Below are 15,368 nucleotides of genomic sequence, written 5' to 3'. Positions count from 1 at the left end.
CCACATCCACTCAACCTCCAAGTCACAGGGCAAATGCCAGCTCTTCCAGGAAGTCCTCCAGAGTGACTTAGCCCTCTCACCTGGACTGCCCGACACACTCTTCCTTCCTCTACGGCTCGTGGCATTCAGCATTTTGTGATGTGTATTGTGGCTATTTGTGCGTGTGACTTTTTAAAACTTACATCTGATATTTTTAAAGATTTGTCTGTATATTTTAAAGGGAGAGAGAGAGAGAGAGAGAGAGAGAGATCTTCCATCTGCTGGTTCTCTCCCCCAAACAGTTGCAATATCCAGGACCAGGCTAGGCCAAAAGTCAGGATCCCAGAGTCTCCCACATGTGTGGCAGGGGCCTAAGAACCTGGGCCATCCTCTGCTGCTTTCCCAAGAGCCTTAGCAGGGAGCCGGACTGGAAATGGAGCAGCTGGGACTCAAACTAGTGCTTTGATATGGGATACCAGCATCACAAGCCATGGCTTAGCCCACTGCACCACAACACCAGCCCCAGATGATTTTATTTTTATTTATTTGAAAGGCAGAGTTACAGAGAGAAGGAGAGAGAGAGAGAGAGAGAGAGAGAGAGAGAGAGATCTTCCACCTGATGATTCATTTCTCAAATGGCCACAAAGACCTGGGCTGGGCCAGGGCAAAGCCAAGAACCAGGAACTCCATCCAGGTCCCTCACGTGGGTGACAGAGGCCCAAGCACTTGGGCCATCTTGCTTTCCCAGGCACAGGATGCTGGTGTCACAGGCAGCGACTTAACCCACCGCGCCACAGTGCTGGCCTCCTGGCAATCTTTCAAATTGACGGGTAACAGCTGTACATCTCTGTGAGGTGCAAGGTGATGTGTAGATACACGTGCACACCATGTAATGATCCCATCAGGGTGATGAGCAAATCCATCACCGCCGACATTGATCATTTCTTTGTGGCAAGTGCCTTCGCAGATCTCTCCTGTGGCTCTTTCGAAATGCGCAATATATTATCATCAACAGCAGTCACCTTCCTGTCCACAAACCCAAGCTCTGTGTGCTCTCTGGGGACGGAGGCTGTTTCTCATGCACCCCTGCATGGCTGTGCTGAGCCCGACACCGGATGCTGGAGAATGCGCTCTGTTCGTGGCATTTGTTGAATGAATCAGTGGGTCCAGCCAGCAAATGGTTACACCTGGGGTGCTCTCTGGGCTCCGCATGAACTGGGTATGTGATATGGGGACAGTCAAGCTCTCTGGATCTCACTTTGCTTCCCAAATGGAGAGCTTGGACTAGACCAATGCCCCATAAGAAAAGGCCACCTGCATGGGAGGGGAGCCCATAAAGGAAACCAGGCCACCCAACCCAACTGCAGGTCAGGTGCTCAGTGGAGAACCATGGAAGCCCAGGGAGGGAACCCTGTGGGTCACAATAATGGGAGTCAGGGATGCAGAAAGCAAAGGGACCTGCAGATCTCAGCACACAGGCACATCCTCTTTGGTTGGCTAAAGTCAAGCTCCCACTGCAGTAGCTCAGAAGGGGTTAAGTGCCCCAGGGGTCTGTCCGGAAGAGCAGCTGTCAAACCCCGCCTTCCAACTCACAGAGCCACCATCTCTGCACCTGCCTTCTATCTAAGCGTTCCTCTTTCCAGGATTCTGCTGATGCCTTGAGAAACGGGCTGCTGAAAGCAACTAGGAACTGGGCAGTCTGAATCTGACCCAACACGGGCTGCAGAGCTGTGCACTTGCCTGGCGTCAACCCTGGGCTGAGGCAGGCACCCCAACCTGTTCTCGGCTGCCTCCCCCATGTGGAGCTGCCGCCTGGTCCTCTGTTTGTTGAAAGAATGCCTGTAAATGACTGTAGGAGCAGAAGGGGCAGAAATCCCTGTGGGCTTGAACAGACAGGCAAGGCAGTCCCTGAAACAAAGATGGAGTTGGTGTCCCAATAGGGCCCTGAGGCTGGTGTTGTGGTGCGTGGGTTAAGTCACTGCTTGTGATGCCAGCATCCCATATCAGAGCGCCCGTTCAAGTTCCAGCTGTCCTGCTTCTGATCCAGCTCCCTGTTCATGTGCCTGGGAAAGCAGCAGAAGATGGCCCAAATGCTTGGACCCCTGCCATCCACATGGGAGACCTGGATGGAGCTCCAGGATCCTGGCTTTGGTCTGGACCAGCCCTGGCAGGCTTTTGTGGCCATTTGGGGAGTGAACTAGCAGATGGAAGATCTCTCTCTGAGTCTGCCTCTCTTTCTCTCATCATTCTCCCTTTCAAATAAGTAAATCAATCTTAAAAATCTGCTTCCCCTAGTGACAGGGGAATTGCAGAGCTGTGCACTTGCCTGGCGTCAACCCTGGGCTGAGGCAGGCACCCAAACCTGTTCTCGGCTGCCTCCCCCATGTGGAGCTGCCGCCTGGTCCTCTAATATGCAGCATAACAGAGGATCCACGCTGCAGGACCCTCAGTCCTTAGGCCCCTGGACCTGCTGCTACCACCCCACACAGTCCCCAGCACACTCTCCTGCCCTGACGACTATGCCAAGGTGCTTACTCATCTTCTGGGAGCTCTTAAAGCTCATTACACAGGGCAGATACAGGCGGCAGCTGGGGCAGCCACGGGATCCAGGGCTGGTGCACCACTCCCCTTTCCGCTGAGTGCTCTCAGCCTGGAGCTACACGAGGCCACCTGGTCACTACATGGCATGGGACAGGCTTTGAGGAAACCAGTTCCACCCCAAGGTTTCCCAGCCATGGGAACGACTTGGTGGGCTGGGTTTTGGGCTGAGTCCTTGGGAGAGCAGAGGGCAGCCCTCCACTCGGGAGGAGAGCCCATGTGTGGCTGTGCTTATGTCAGCAGGAGTTTGTCTTTTCAAGCTGCTGAGCAAGATGGGCCGGGGGCCAGGAATGGACAAGGAGACCTTTCCCACCAGCTGCCCGGCAGGCCCAGCAGTGTTCTCTGGCCTTTTCCAGGGACAGCTGGACTCCCGGGGGCTGGCAGCAGCACCCCTCCCTGCCCCTGTCCTGGGGCAGGAGCCACCTCTCTGGGCTCACTCCCACACTCAGTGCAGTATCCCAGTTCCTAACACTTCGCTTCTGACAGATGGTCACCCTGCTGACCAGCAGAAGAGGGGCCTTTTATATGTGACTCCTGCCAGCTTTGGTGATCAGAAGCTGGTCACCTTGACTGGTCTGTAAACAAAACAGCCCCAACCCCTCCTGCTGCAGGTTGCTAATGGAGAGACCACAGGCCCTTTGACCTCCAGGAGCTGTCCTTGGTTAGCAAAGCAATTCCCAAGTGCCATGGACAGTTCCTTTAATCAGGGAAGGGACCCACCCTGTGGCAGACTCCAGCAGGCTTGTGGCACAGCATGCTGGGATCCCAGCAGTGTGGCTGGTGAGGACAGGGACAGTGCTGTGCACATGCAGAACTAGAGCTAAGGGAATTGACCAGGCTCTGCAGCAGGTCCCCAGAGGCCTGAGGATGCTCATTTCAGTACGTAGCAGTGGGAAGTCTCAGCTCCCAGGAGGCAGGAAGCCAGGGAGCAGGACCCCAGAGTAGAGAAAACTGAGTGAAACCTTCCCCAGGCAAGAGGGTTAACCAAGGCTAGATGAGGAGCCAAGGCCAAGTTACGGGGATGAGCGGAGCATCAGAGAGGGGCTCCATCCCAGCCAAATGTGGACTGCTGGTGAACTTGGCCAAGTGCAGGCCCAAGTCAGAGAAGGTTGAGGAGAGCTGGGGTTTGGAGGCCAGCAGGTGCGGGGAGCTCACCCCAGGCTGCAGCAGCTCTGCTGAGGCCAGGCCACCTTTTGGGAAAGGCAGACTGCTGCTGTCTGTGCGGAGGTCAGGGCCAGCCCAGCCACTAGCACATGGCACCTTGATGTGCATCACAGAGAGCTGGGACACCAACGAGAAAAAGGCACCTGCGGGACAGACCCAGGCCAGGATGCCTGGCTTAGCACACGGAGAGCACGGGCTGCATTTTATGCTCCACGTGGCCCTGCTCTGGGGCTCTGATGAGGGGCACAGCCTTCAGAGTCATGTGTGGCAGCCCTGAGAGGCAGGTGCAGAAAAGGACATGGCTGGACTCAACAGAGGCATCTATCAGGTTCCCTTCCACTCACCTCCATAGCCACTGGTCAAAGAAGGGCCCAGGCCTGGGGTCAGGCTTGACGGAGCAGGGAGAGGCAGGCATTTGCTGCCTGCAGTAGCCAGGAGCTCAGAGAGACACACAAGTCACTACAGAAACCGCTCAGGGAGCACTGCCGGCCAGCACCAGGATAGACGTTCCAGGGCCCTTCAAAGAGGGACTCCCAGGCTGCTGACAAGGCGTGTGGCAGCCAGAAGCACCCCTGGTAGTGAGGCAGAAAAGTGAGGGCATCCAGGACTCTTAGAGAACACAGTACTGGGAGGCCTAAGCCTCAGGGCTGCCTGGTGCCGACCGCCAGTCTCACGGTCCAGGAGCCTGGTCACTTTGGCAAGGCGTAAGGTTGGGTGGTGATGGGAGTTTTGGCTGAGCAGGCCAGGGAAGGCTGGGGCTGAGAGTCCACACGCCTGGCAGTGTAAACACCTTTAAGCTGCCTGAGCCTTGGTTGTAATTTGATTAGCTGTATGGGATTCTTTAAGCTCCATAAAGCACAATATTGTCAGACCATTCTTTTCCTTTGCTTTTTCAAATTTTTGCAATGATTCCAGCTGCATGCAAAGCTGTTGGTAGTTTTACAGCCTGGAATGAGTAGCTCTGATGTAGGACAGCATCTTTGAAACATTAAACAATGATTAGGCAGGCTCTGGGCCAACGGAGGATGGGGCTTGGGAGGGGGGTGGAAAGGGACCCAGCAGCTGGCGGCAAGCAATCTGGGAGCTCTGATTCTATTTTCTCACCGCATTGTGATTTTCTTACCAACAATTAGAAATAACAATGACTCAGAGTTGCATAATGACTTGTCATTCACCAGGATTTTGAAGGTGGCTCCAGGTAGTGGTGGGTGGTAGAGGCAGCTCAACCCATTGTTAGTGAGGAGTTGCATACCCCACTGTTCACACACACACACAGGAGCCTAGGTACAGACACGTTTGTACACACTGTCTACACGTGCTCACCACTGCATGACTACACACACATCCACACTGACACAAAAGCCACTCACACATTCACATGCATGCATGTTTGTACATGAACACACTCATGTATGTGCACAGATGTGTGCACGAACAGGCAGGAATACACACTTGAAAGCACACACTCATGTGCACACATATACACCTGCTCACATGTGCACATGTAGATAGGTATGTTCAGGTGCACATACACAGGCATGACAAATTCTCCCTATTTTACATGCGCTAGGAAACTGAGCCCTTCTCACACGATGGCCTACAGCAGGGCTGCCAACCTCTTGGATTACTTCTCAACTCTGGCACAAGTCTGGAAGCATCCCTGCCACCAGTCTCCCTTCTTACTGAGCCCCAGCCAAAGAGGCAGCCAGGCCACCCTCTTAGGCCACTTCTTTGTCTCCTGCTTCACTGCTGCCCGACACCCGTGCCCCCCGGAGTGGATGGAGGAAAAGCATGAGGACAAAACTCAAGTAAGTCTTTTGGAATCGGTGACCCACGGTGCACCAGAGCTCGCCTACAGAGCGGGTGAGGGTGCGGGCTCTGAAAGCAGACATCCTGGCACCAAATCCTACCTCCGTGTCCCTGTGGGCAAGTCCCTGGACTTCTCTGTGACTGCCTCCTTGTTTCATAAAGTGACACTGAAAATGGCTCTTACCACGCCGAGAGGGGACTGATTCACACGAAGCATTCCTAAGAGCTCCTGCTAAACGCAGTGTTCCGGGAGCTGCAGGTGCCCAAGCAGGACTCTGGCGACCTGGGGGGACTGGGAGTCACTCTGCTCTAAGCTGCACCTGGGGAAGCAGGCGGCAAACCACAGCCCTGGCCACAGGCAGCCATGGGGTGGGGGTCCAGCCAGGCCTGGGGGCTAGGGAGGGGGCCCTTGCTGACCAAGCCTGCCTGCTGTCTCTGTGATGGGGTGGATCCAGGACCCCACTGTTCCCTATATTTAAGTGGGGTGTGGGGGGCTACCTGATACTGGGACTGGAGGGCAAAGGCTGGCCATTTTAAGGTGTATGGCAGCCATGCTGGTTCTGGTCTGCCCTCCCCAAGTGGGAGCGATGGTGTAGGCAGGCAGTCAGGGGAGAGCCAGAGAGGAAGGGTGAGTCCTGTGTCCACCGGTCCTCCAGGCTGTCAGCAGTGTGGTGAGCAGAAGAGACAGGTACCAGGGTCGGCAGACGTGGGTTTGAATCCCCATCCCACCACTTCCTGGCCCTGTGGTCTTGGGTGTGGTCACTTCTTTCTACCTCTCTGAGATTTGGCCTCCTCATCTCTGAGCTGGAAATGGGGACCACGCCTCCTCCTCCAGGGGGTTGGAACTATCGCTATGCCAACAGAATCAAGGCAGCGGCTCCCTGGAGCTGCACCCCGGGCTGGATGTTGGGACACAGACACGGCTATGACCATGTTCCTCTCACACTGGGGCCTGGGCAGTCTGCCCTAAATGATGCCCTGAGACCCAGGGCATAAAGGACCAGTTAAAACGCAGTGTGATAGGAGGCACCGAGGGGCATGTGAGCAAGGAGGTGGACTCCCTCGTGCAGCCCGGGCAGGCTTGCTGGAAGCGGTGGCTCTGCTTTCTGACCCCTGAAGCCTGCAACCAAGCAAGGAGGTGAAGTGTGAGAGGGCATTCATTGCCAGAAGGTGGCTGAGCAGAGCCAACGCCCAGAGCTGCCACAACCCAACGTGAGGCTGTCTGTGGGCCACCATGCTGTTTACAGTGCGTCGGAGAACCCGCGACCGCAGGCAGTGGAGGAAGGAGCCCTGGAGGGGATCAGAAGACCGAGGTCCTAGCCTGCTTCTGCCCTGCACAAGCTGGGGACCCAGTCAGGTTTCTGCCATACACACAGGTGCTCAGTCTCCTCTTGAGAGACAGGATCTGATGGGCTGACCTTGAGTTTTGTGGGTGTGGGGAGCAACTCGGACTAGACTAAGTTACTGGAATTAAGACTTATTTTATGCATCTGCTCTCCCACAATATGGCGCTGGGAGAGGAGGAAACAGCTTCTACGCAGCTGCCTCTTGCCAACTTGAGTGATGACCTCCAGGAGCTGATCCTGCTCCTGATTGGAGGAGAGCAGCGTACTCGGCATGTGGGCAGCCGAGTTGGGATTGGCGGAAGAGGACTATAAAGGAGGAGAGAGACGGCATGCACCGGGAACATCTAAGGGGAACATCTATCTGAAGGAACACCTGTGCAGCCCCCGAGAGAGCCGGCCGGCGGTGTGCCGCTCCCCTGCGGAAGTGGGGAAAGTGGCTAGGGGGAACCGCCCTTCCATGGAGGTGGAAGGGACGGTAGCCAACCCGGGAAGAACCAGCAGCAAACCCGGGGAGGGCCGAGCAGACAAAAGAACAGCTCAGGGTCCTGTGTCGTTCCTCCATGAAGAGGGAGAGCGACAGTGGGACTCTGACCATCTGTGTGTCCCTCCGATGTGAGGGACAGTCCCCTTCTTCCTGTCTCCATAGGCTGGCTAGTTCCAAGCCTTCTTCTGACAGCAGCCATGGAAGCCTTTGGACAAACACGGCCAGCATGAAGACCAGATCCATGAGCAGAGGAGCTCCGTGACCCTGGATGGAGACACTTCCAGCCAGCCTTCAATGTCATGTTTGAAGGCAGCAACAGAGGACAGGCACCAGGCCGGGTTCACACTGGGTGAGTCACAGCCAACCAAGAACAGCTCAGAATCTCCAGGGAATGGAATTCTTCCAGGATATCTGATGTTATCATTGCTTTGATGTGCTTTTAGTCACCACATTCAGATGAACGTTGCAGTTTCAAGTGGCTTGGAAGAAAGGCATGTAAATTTTGTTTATCAAAACAGGGTATGAGTTCGAAAAGGAAACAGAGAAATTGAGTCCAGGGGGAGAATTTTTTTTCCAGAAGTGGGGTGGCTGAACCAAGGGAGGGGCTGCCTCCGGGATTTGCTGCTGGGTGAACCAGAAGCCATCTTGGTCACCACGCACCTACTCTGTGCCAGGTGCCAAATGGGCTCCCCAGGTGCTTAGCTGTGTGCTCAGCACCAAGTACGTGACCATCGAAGACCTTTCAGGGATGGGAGGAATGACCGAACGAAGCGAGTGAACAAGCAAACGGACAGCACGAATCCAGGACAGCGAGGACTCCATCAGCTAAAACCCCGCCGCTCCCCTCCCTCTGGAAGGCTGTGTGAGTTGAATCACTCAGTCCCAGCTAAAGACATTGGCCCACTGGGATTCACTAAGCAGCGTGGTAATTAAAACCAGGAGGCCCAGAGCTGTGTTCCCACCGTTTTCTTGAGATAACAAGGAGGAGGAGCCAGGAGGGGGGAAACGTGTGGCTTCGGGGTTGCTCCCTGTGGTCAGGAGCGCTGGCAGAGGCTGGGGAGCTCAGACGGACAGGTCACTTGGCTCCAAGGACAGGCACTGAGTTCAGGCCAGGTCCCAGTGACAGCAGGAGACACTCCCCTTCCTGCTCTGTATCCCAGCCACCCCTTGCATCCAGGCCATCTCCCCGGGATATAGCAGGGACTCTCCAGGGCCCCATCCCACCCATGAGGGCCTGCTGCTAGAGGCTGGCTGTGGGGGGAGCACAGGCAGAGGCTGTTGTCCCCAGCTTCTCTGCTACAGCACAAATGTGAAGTTAACAATTAGAAGAGTGATTGACTCACAGAGCGTGTGCCCAGAGTGGCCTGGGAGGCCTCTGAAAATGCAGATTCCAGGCCTTGCTTCAGCGGCACAGGATCACTATTCACTCGTTCTTTTGTTGAATCGACATCTGTTGGAGCCCTACATACACCAGGCACTATTCTGGGTGCCGGAGCTAGAGCAGCGTGCAAAACACGTGGTGCTGCCTTCATGGAACTTCATCCCAACAGAGGGAAGATGCACACATAACTAAGGGAGAGTGGGAGGTGCCTCAGAGGAGAAGCAGCCAGGCAGGGTGAGGAGTGACAGGGATAAGGGCTGTCCTTGGAAATGGGACACTCAGTGACAGCCCTGGGGAGAAGGTTACAGTTGTGCAAACGCCTAAAGAGGCAAAAGAACAGGTTGTAGAGACATCGAGGGTGGGGGCAGGTGGTGAGAGCATTCCAGGTGGTGGGAGCAGCAAGTGCAAAGGTCCTGAGACAGGCATGAGCCCGGCAGGGAACTTACTCCTAACCAAGTACAAACACTGACATTTGAGATTGCTGCAAGACAGTAGGTGACAGCACACTCCATAGGAGCCAGCCCCTGCAAACATGGAGCTTGGTAAAGATGCAGTGGGGTTCACAGAGGTGGCCGGAACTGGAAACTGTGGAATGCTACATTTGGCACTGTCCCCACGGCTGCAGGCTGCCTGGACTCAGTGGTGGCACAGCTGGTACTGTCACTCAGGTCACTGTCACTGTATCGCACCCTGCAGCTTACGGGGAGCCTTCCCTCCCATCACCGCCTGTTACCCTCACTACTCACCAGGCAGACAGGCCAAGGCGGGTCCTGGTGTCCCCATGTGACTCCTGAGAAAACCAAAGCCAGGAGACCCGGGCCAGGAAGCGGCAGATCTGAGCCTGGGAACTGAGTCCCACTGTGTTAACATTTATTTGCAGAACTTCCAGTTAGTGGGGACTGAATCTGACCCCTTGTTCTTGTCAGGCTGTTGGCCCAGGCTGTGGACCCCAGACACTATGTGGAATGGAGCTGAGTTGGCCCGACTTGCACTCCCTGAACGTCCTGTGCTGAGGGAGGTGGTGCCCGAGAGAAGCCCCCAGGCGGGGAGCCTGCACAGGGTGTGGCCATGGCCGCCTCCCCCAGGGCAGGCTGTGCAGGAGCATCCCCAGGCCAGGGATGGCTCACAGCCTCTAAGCGCTCAGTCTCACGGGGCTCTTCCTCCTGGCCTCAGAGTTCAGCCCCAGCTGTCTCAGGAGCCCCATTGCTGTTCCTCTCCCTGTCCCATCCCCCACGGGGACCTAGTAGCCAAGACCAGACTTCTTCCCACCTCCCTTCCCCCAGCTAGGGTCCTGCCTGGGTACAGTGCTTGCTCTCCACAGCCCACACTGCTGCCGGCTCTCTACCCATCTGTCCTCCAGACTGGGAGAAAGATGGGCCCTTTCTTTCCAGAGGCAAACGCGGTCTCTGTGCCCTGGGTCCCCCCTTCTCCTCCCTCCTCAGAGGTCCTGCCCCAAACCTCAGCTTCTAGGGCCTCAGTACCTCCTCTCTAGCCCCATTAAATCACCAGCAGGAAAGCCCCAGGGCCCGAATTTCTTAACATTCTCTACACGATTCTAATAGGCACTTGGGTCTCCAGAACACCCTGCCTTTAAAAGAAGAGAGAAATAGAATCAAATAAAATACAATGGAATTGAATAGCATAAAACAGAATGTAATAGAAAGTAGCAGAGTGCTTTGCACCCTGTAAGAGTAAGGATTGCTTCTTGAGAGATTTGTTTCAAACGTGTGTGCATGGGAGTGAGTAGGTGTGGCATCCTGGGTCCTGATGCAAGCTGGTTTCTTGCACACGGTTTGGGCATCTGTAGTCCTGCTTTGGGTCCTAATCCTCCTCAACATGCTGCCTGGAACGCCTGCTTCTCTTATCACAATGCCTGGGTTCCCGCCTTGGCTACTGGCTCGGCTTCCTGCTAATGTGCACCCTGGGAGCCAGTACATGATGGCCCAAGTGTTTGGGCCCCTGCCATCTATGTGGGAGACTGGGATGGAGTTCCTGGCTCCTGGATCCAGTCTGGCCCAGCCCTGGTTGTTGTGGGCATTTGAGGGAGTGAAGCAGTGCATGGAAGAACTCTTTTCTATCACTCTGCCTTTCAAATAAATATAAATAACAAATAAATAAGCAAATGAATAGAAGTCTCTCCTAAAAATATATACTGGCAGAAACATCAACCCTCATCACCTGCTCTTCATCTTCATCACCTCCTCCAGTGCCATCCTGACAGCCAGCAAGGCTTCTTGCCTAGATTTTCACCATCCGGACCTCCCACAGCTAGCTGTGTCTTCTCAGCTCCGCCTCCTTGCACCTGCTGCACGTCCACCCGAATCAGTGACTCCCCTGTTCCAGAGATTCTCTGTCCACAAACTGTGCTGCTGTCCAGACTTTCCAGACCATTCCTCCTCTGTCTCTCACCAGCCAAGCCCTTCCTCTGAGTCCTAAACATCTCACACTGCATGTTTTCTCAAGTGCCAGCTGTTTTTGTTCTTTCCTCTCCTCTTTAGATACCTTCTTCTCCTAGTCAGTGGCTTTGATGACTGTGTGCACGAGACCCCAAATCCATGTTCTCATCTTGCCCTCTCCTGGGCTCCAGCAGTACAACTGTCTCCTGAGCTGTGCCCCAGCGTCCTGGAAATGGGGAGGGATGGGCAATTGACAGTCACACACTTTGCCATCTCAGCAAATGAGGCAAGCAAGGGGGTGATCATCCTCACTGTGCAGAGGCAGAAAGAACTCTGAGACTGGGGGACTACCCAAGGTGGAGAGAGTCCCTGTGACCTCAATGACCGGCCAGACTGGAAAGCCAACGTGTGCCAAAGTGAGCCACCCTTATGCAGTCAACCACAACTCAGCTGGTGCTGTGAGTTGTGAATGCTCTTTCAGCAGCTAAGTCTGGACCCCACCTGGAACTTATCCACAAACAATCCTCTGGGAGGGCTCCTCATTTGCTTTAACTTGATATTTGAAATAATTGTAGAGCTATGGAAATACAAAAGGTGCCATTCACCCTTCCCCCAGCCTCCCCAGGGTAACGGCTTACACAGCTACAGCACAATGTCAGTCACTACAATCCATGGCGCCCGTTCAGATGCCACCACGTGTACAGGCCCTCGTGTGGGTGCTTAAATAGCTCCATGCAGTTTCAGCACATGGCAGCCTCATGTAACCGCCAGTAAATCCAAGGTACCTAAACGGACCCCCCCACATTCTTTTATTTATCTTTGTTTTATTTATCTATGCATTGGAGAGGCAAAGAAAGAGAGAGACAGATGGAGAAAGAGTGGAAGAAAAAGAAGGAGAGAGAGTGCGAGAGAGAGGCAGAGAGAGAGAGAGAGGGGAACACAAACACCTTCCACTGACAGTTCTACTCCCCAAATGTGCATCATGGCCAGGGTGAGCCAAAGATGAAGCCAGGAACTAGAAACCCAATCCAGGTCTCCCCCATGAGTGGCAGAACTCAATTACTTGAGCCCATCACTGCTGCCTCCCAGGGTCTGCACTGGCAGGAAGCTGGAGTCAAGTGTTGGAGCCATAACTCGAACCCAGGTGCTTGGGATACAGCACCTTCAGCTTAGGCTGAAGACCCAGCTCCTAGGGCTTTGGTTCTGGAAGTTCCCCAGGTGATTCCTGCACACACGCCTGGTGGAGGACTTCTGCTCCAGCCAGTCTCCCTCCCAGGGCAATGCACCACCACCCTCTGCATCTCCCTAGCTTCCTGCTAATGCATACCCTGGGAGCCAGCAGACGACGGCCCCTGCCACCCATGAGACTCCAGCCCGCTTGACTGCTTCCTGTCCTGCTGCACTGGCCTCCTCTTCTCCTTCCCTTCTTCAAGATGCTCCTTGCCCTAGCCAGCATCATAGAGCACGGTCAAACCTCTCCACTGCCCAGCTCGGACCACATCACTCCTCCAACTCATAACTCCTGAAGGTTGGTGCCATTATGAAATAAAGGTCAAACGTCCTAAATTCAGGTATGAAATCCTCTATTTCTAACTCACATCCTTTACCTAAATTTCTCAAATCCAATGTCTTCTTTTCTCAGGGTGTCATCCTTAAGGACATGGAAAGGGTCCTACTATGGAGAAAAGGGAAGGCTCCAAGATTTCTTCCCCCAGGTGCCTCATTCTCTCCTCTCTTGTGAATGTGAGGGAGGGCGGCAGAGTGCGGCCCAGGGATGCCTGTGTTTGGCCGACGTCCTCAGCCTTGGGAGGATGGCCCTCCCATCCCCTGCTCCCTTCCAACACAGGCTGGGGGCAGCAGGCCTGGTGGAGTGGAGTACACCAGTTACTTGCACCAGGCTTGCATCAGGACCCAGGATGCCACACGTACATGGGGTACATGGAAATGTCTGGATTAGCCACTGGGGACTGAGAGGTTCCTGAGGCACCTAGATGGCTGTCAGAAGCAGACAGGCCCCTCCAGACTCCCTCATGACAGCCAATGGCTTTGAAGAGCCCCTTGCCCGCGGGCTGTCATCCTGGTGCCTTCTCCCCCACACCCATAGAACAGAGCCAAGTGCCTCGTGAGCACTGCCCTTTGGAACGCTCTGAATCCTCACCGCAGCGCTGCTCCTACACTTCCTCCTCCCACATACCGATAACACGAACAAGAAAATTCACTTACAGGGATTAAATACACTTCAATTATCTGATATGATTCAGTTTTAATTGATAACAAATCACAAATTGCCCATCTCATTACAGCAACCGATTCACTCAGAAATTTACTACCTGACAATGAAAGGAGGTTGAGGAGAACACCAGCCCGACAACTCTATGATCCGGAGACCTCGCAGTCTATTTTTTAAAATCCGCACGATATTGGAAACTCATTCATTTACATGGTCTTGCCAAGAGCACTGGTTTTTAAGCTTTCTCAGTATGTGGGCTCATGTTTGGAGAATATCATGAAAGGGGTCTACACGGGGAGTCAGAGGCCATGGAATGTGCCCAAGAGGCAGCTGGTGGTGGCTGAAGCAATGTGGTGGTGCTTAGGAATGTGAAGACTTCAGCAAGGAGTTGCAGGCCAGCCTGCATCTTGCTAGAGGCAGGTGGAACAGGGAATAGGGGATCCAGCAATGAGGCTCAACTTTCAGCAGATCTGCTGCTGTCACGGGTGACAGCTCTTTCACCACCCCCCTCATCAATACCACTGTGACCCCCACTACCTGCAACACCCACCCCTCCACCAGCATCACCAACACTGTGAAGACACCACCTGTAGCACCCATCTCCTCTAGCATTGTCACCACCACTGCAAAGACACCAAAGAGCAGTCTTCTCGGCAAAGGCCAAGGGACACTACCAAATGTAATGATGCTTCCTAAAAAACAGCCACTGCCAAGTTCACGGTGCGTTTCATAGCAGTGGGGGTCAAGGCCTTGTATCCTATGCTACTGCCCTGGAATGCAGGAGGACAGCATGGCCAGCCAGGGAGGAGGAGCCCAAGGTTCTGGCCTCTCTGGGACACAGGGAAGGTCACCTATGGTAGTGGGCAGCGGCCACCCGAGTCTCCCTCCTGTGTGGGTGATGTCACAGAGAAAGAGCAGTCCTGGAGAACCATGGGCGTCAGGCGGGGAGCAGGGACTGGGTGCTCACCGTTACTGCTGTTGTCGTCCACCAGGATGATCTCCTTGAGCAGGTGTGCCGGTGTGCGCTCGATGGCCGAGTGGATGGAGCGCAGCAGCACCGAGAGCGCCTCGTTGACAAAGATGAACACGATGCTCACCTCTGGCAGGCTGGCGGGAAAGGAGAGGTTGCGGCACCTGGAAACAAGGAGGACTTGGCTCTGAGATCTGCCAGTGACTCAGTTGCAGTCACCCTGGGTGCTGGCCCACGCCACCTCCACATCTCGCTTCGGTCTTGCTGGAGGGAGTGGGAGTCCAGATTCCTCCCCCGGCTTCTCCTGTGGCACCACTTAAGCCCTGAGTGTGCATCAGGCAGGCCCACCCAGCTGAACCCAGTGTGATCCACGGTTGAGTGTGAACTGGCCAGGGGCTCCTCCAGCTGAGTGGTTGTACCATGAGCTCCTCGTGCAGCACACAGCACCAGCACGGAGTCCCTCTGTGTTTGCCAGAAGAATGCCTCGATGCTCCTAAACCAACAGGATGCAAGACTCAGCCAGAGGAAAGTGTCAGTGTTTCCAAAATGGCAGCCTACACATAGGAGAGGCCAGGTCCCAGGTGGCCGGCTTCAGGAGGGGAACAGGTCTCTCCCAGGGACATCTACTGCCCAGATCCACTCCCTCACTCACCAAGGCAGACTGCCTGGGCCCCCTGCCCCTCGTTCATGCAGGGGTCCAGTCTCTGGAACGAGGCTGCTGCTACTGTCAGAGTCTCGCACGCATAAGGGAGAGGGGAGGACCAAGTCCAGTCTCGCTTCACAGATGAGGACATGGAGGCACGGAGGGCTTGAGTCCCCAGCTGTGGCTGCCGAGACAGTCCCACCTCTGGCCTCCTGAACCTGCCCAGGGCTCCTCCCCAAAAGAGATCTGCTCAAGGAAGAGGCTGCCCCTCTCTGCCCCAGTTTCCCGGAGCGCGACAAAAACCGGAAGTCACTTGGAAGTCTCCCACCCAAAGTCAGAGTCTAGTCAGAGGCAAACTCCAAAGCTGT

The 15,368-nt window shown here is 54.9% G+C and overlaps 1 protein-coding gene across 3 annotated transcripts in view; it reads right to left on the bottom strand.

Annotated features, from left to right (window-relative positions):
• Positions 1–15,368, bottom strand: part of GALNT18 (polypeptide N-acetylgalactosaminyltransferase 18) — a 353,053-nt gene that overhangs the window by 144,072 nt on the left and 193,613 nt on the right. For all 3 annotated transcript variants that reach the window (XM_008266222.5, XM_089328724.1, XM_089328721.1), the window contains exon 3: positions 14,355–14,521. In XM_008266222.5, coding sequence (XP_008264444.1) covers positions 14,355–14,521 — 167 coding nt within the window. The remainder of the gene's footprint in view (positions 1–14,354; positions 14,522–15,368) is intronic.

Source organism: Oryctolagus cuniculus, chromosome 1, assembly GCF_051225735.1.
Source record: "Oryctolagus cuniculus isolate XC-2025 breed Fujian yellow rabbit chromosome 1, ASM5122573v1, whole genome shotgun sequence".
Classification (NCBI taxonomy): Eukaryota; Metazoa; Chordata; class Mammalia; order Lagomorpha; family Leporidae; genus Oryctolagus; species Oryctolagus cuniculus.
This window is presented reverse-complemented; position numbering and strand designations above follow the sequence as displayed.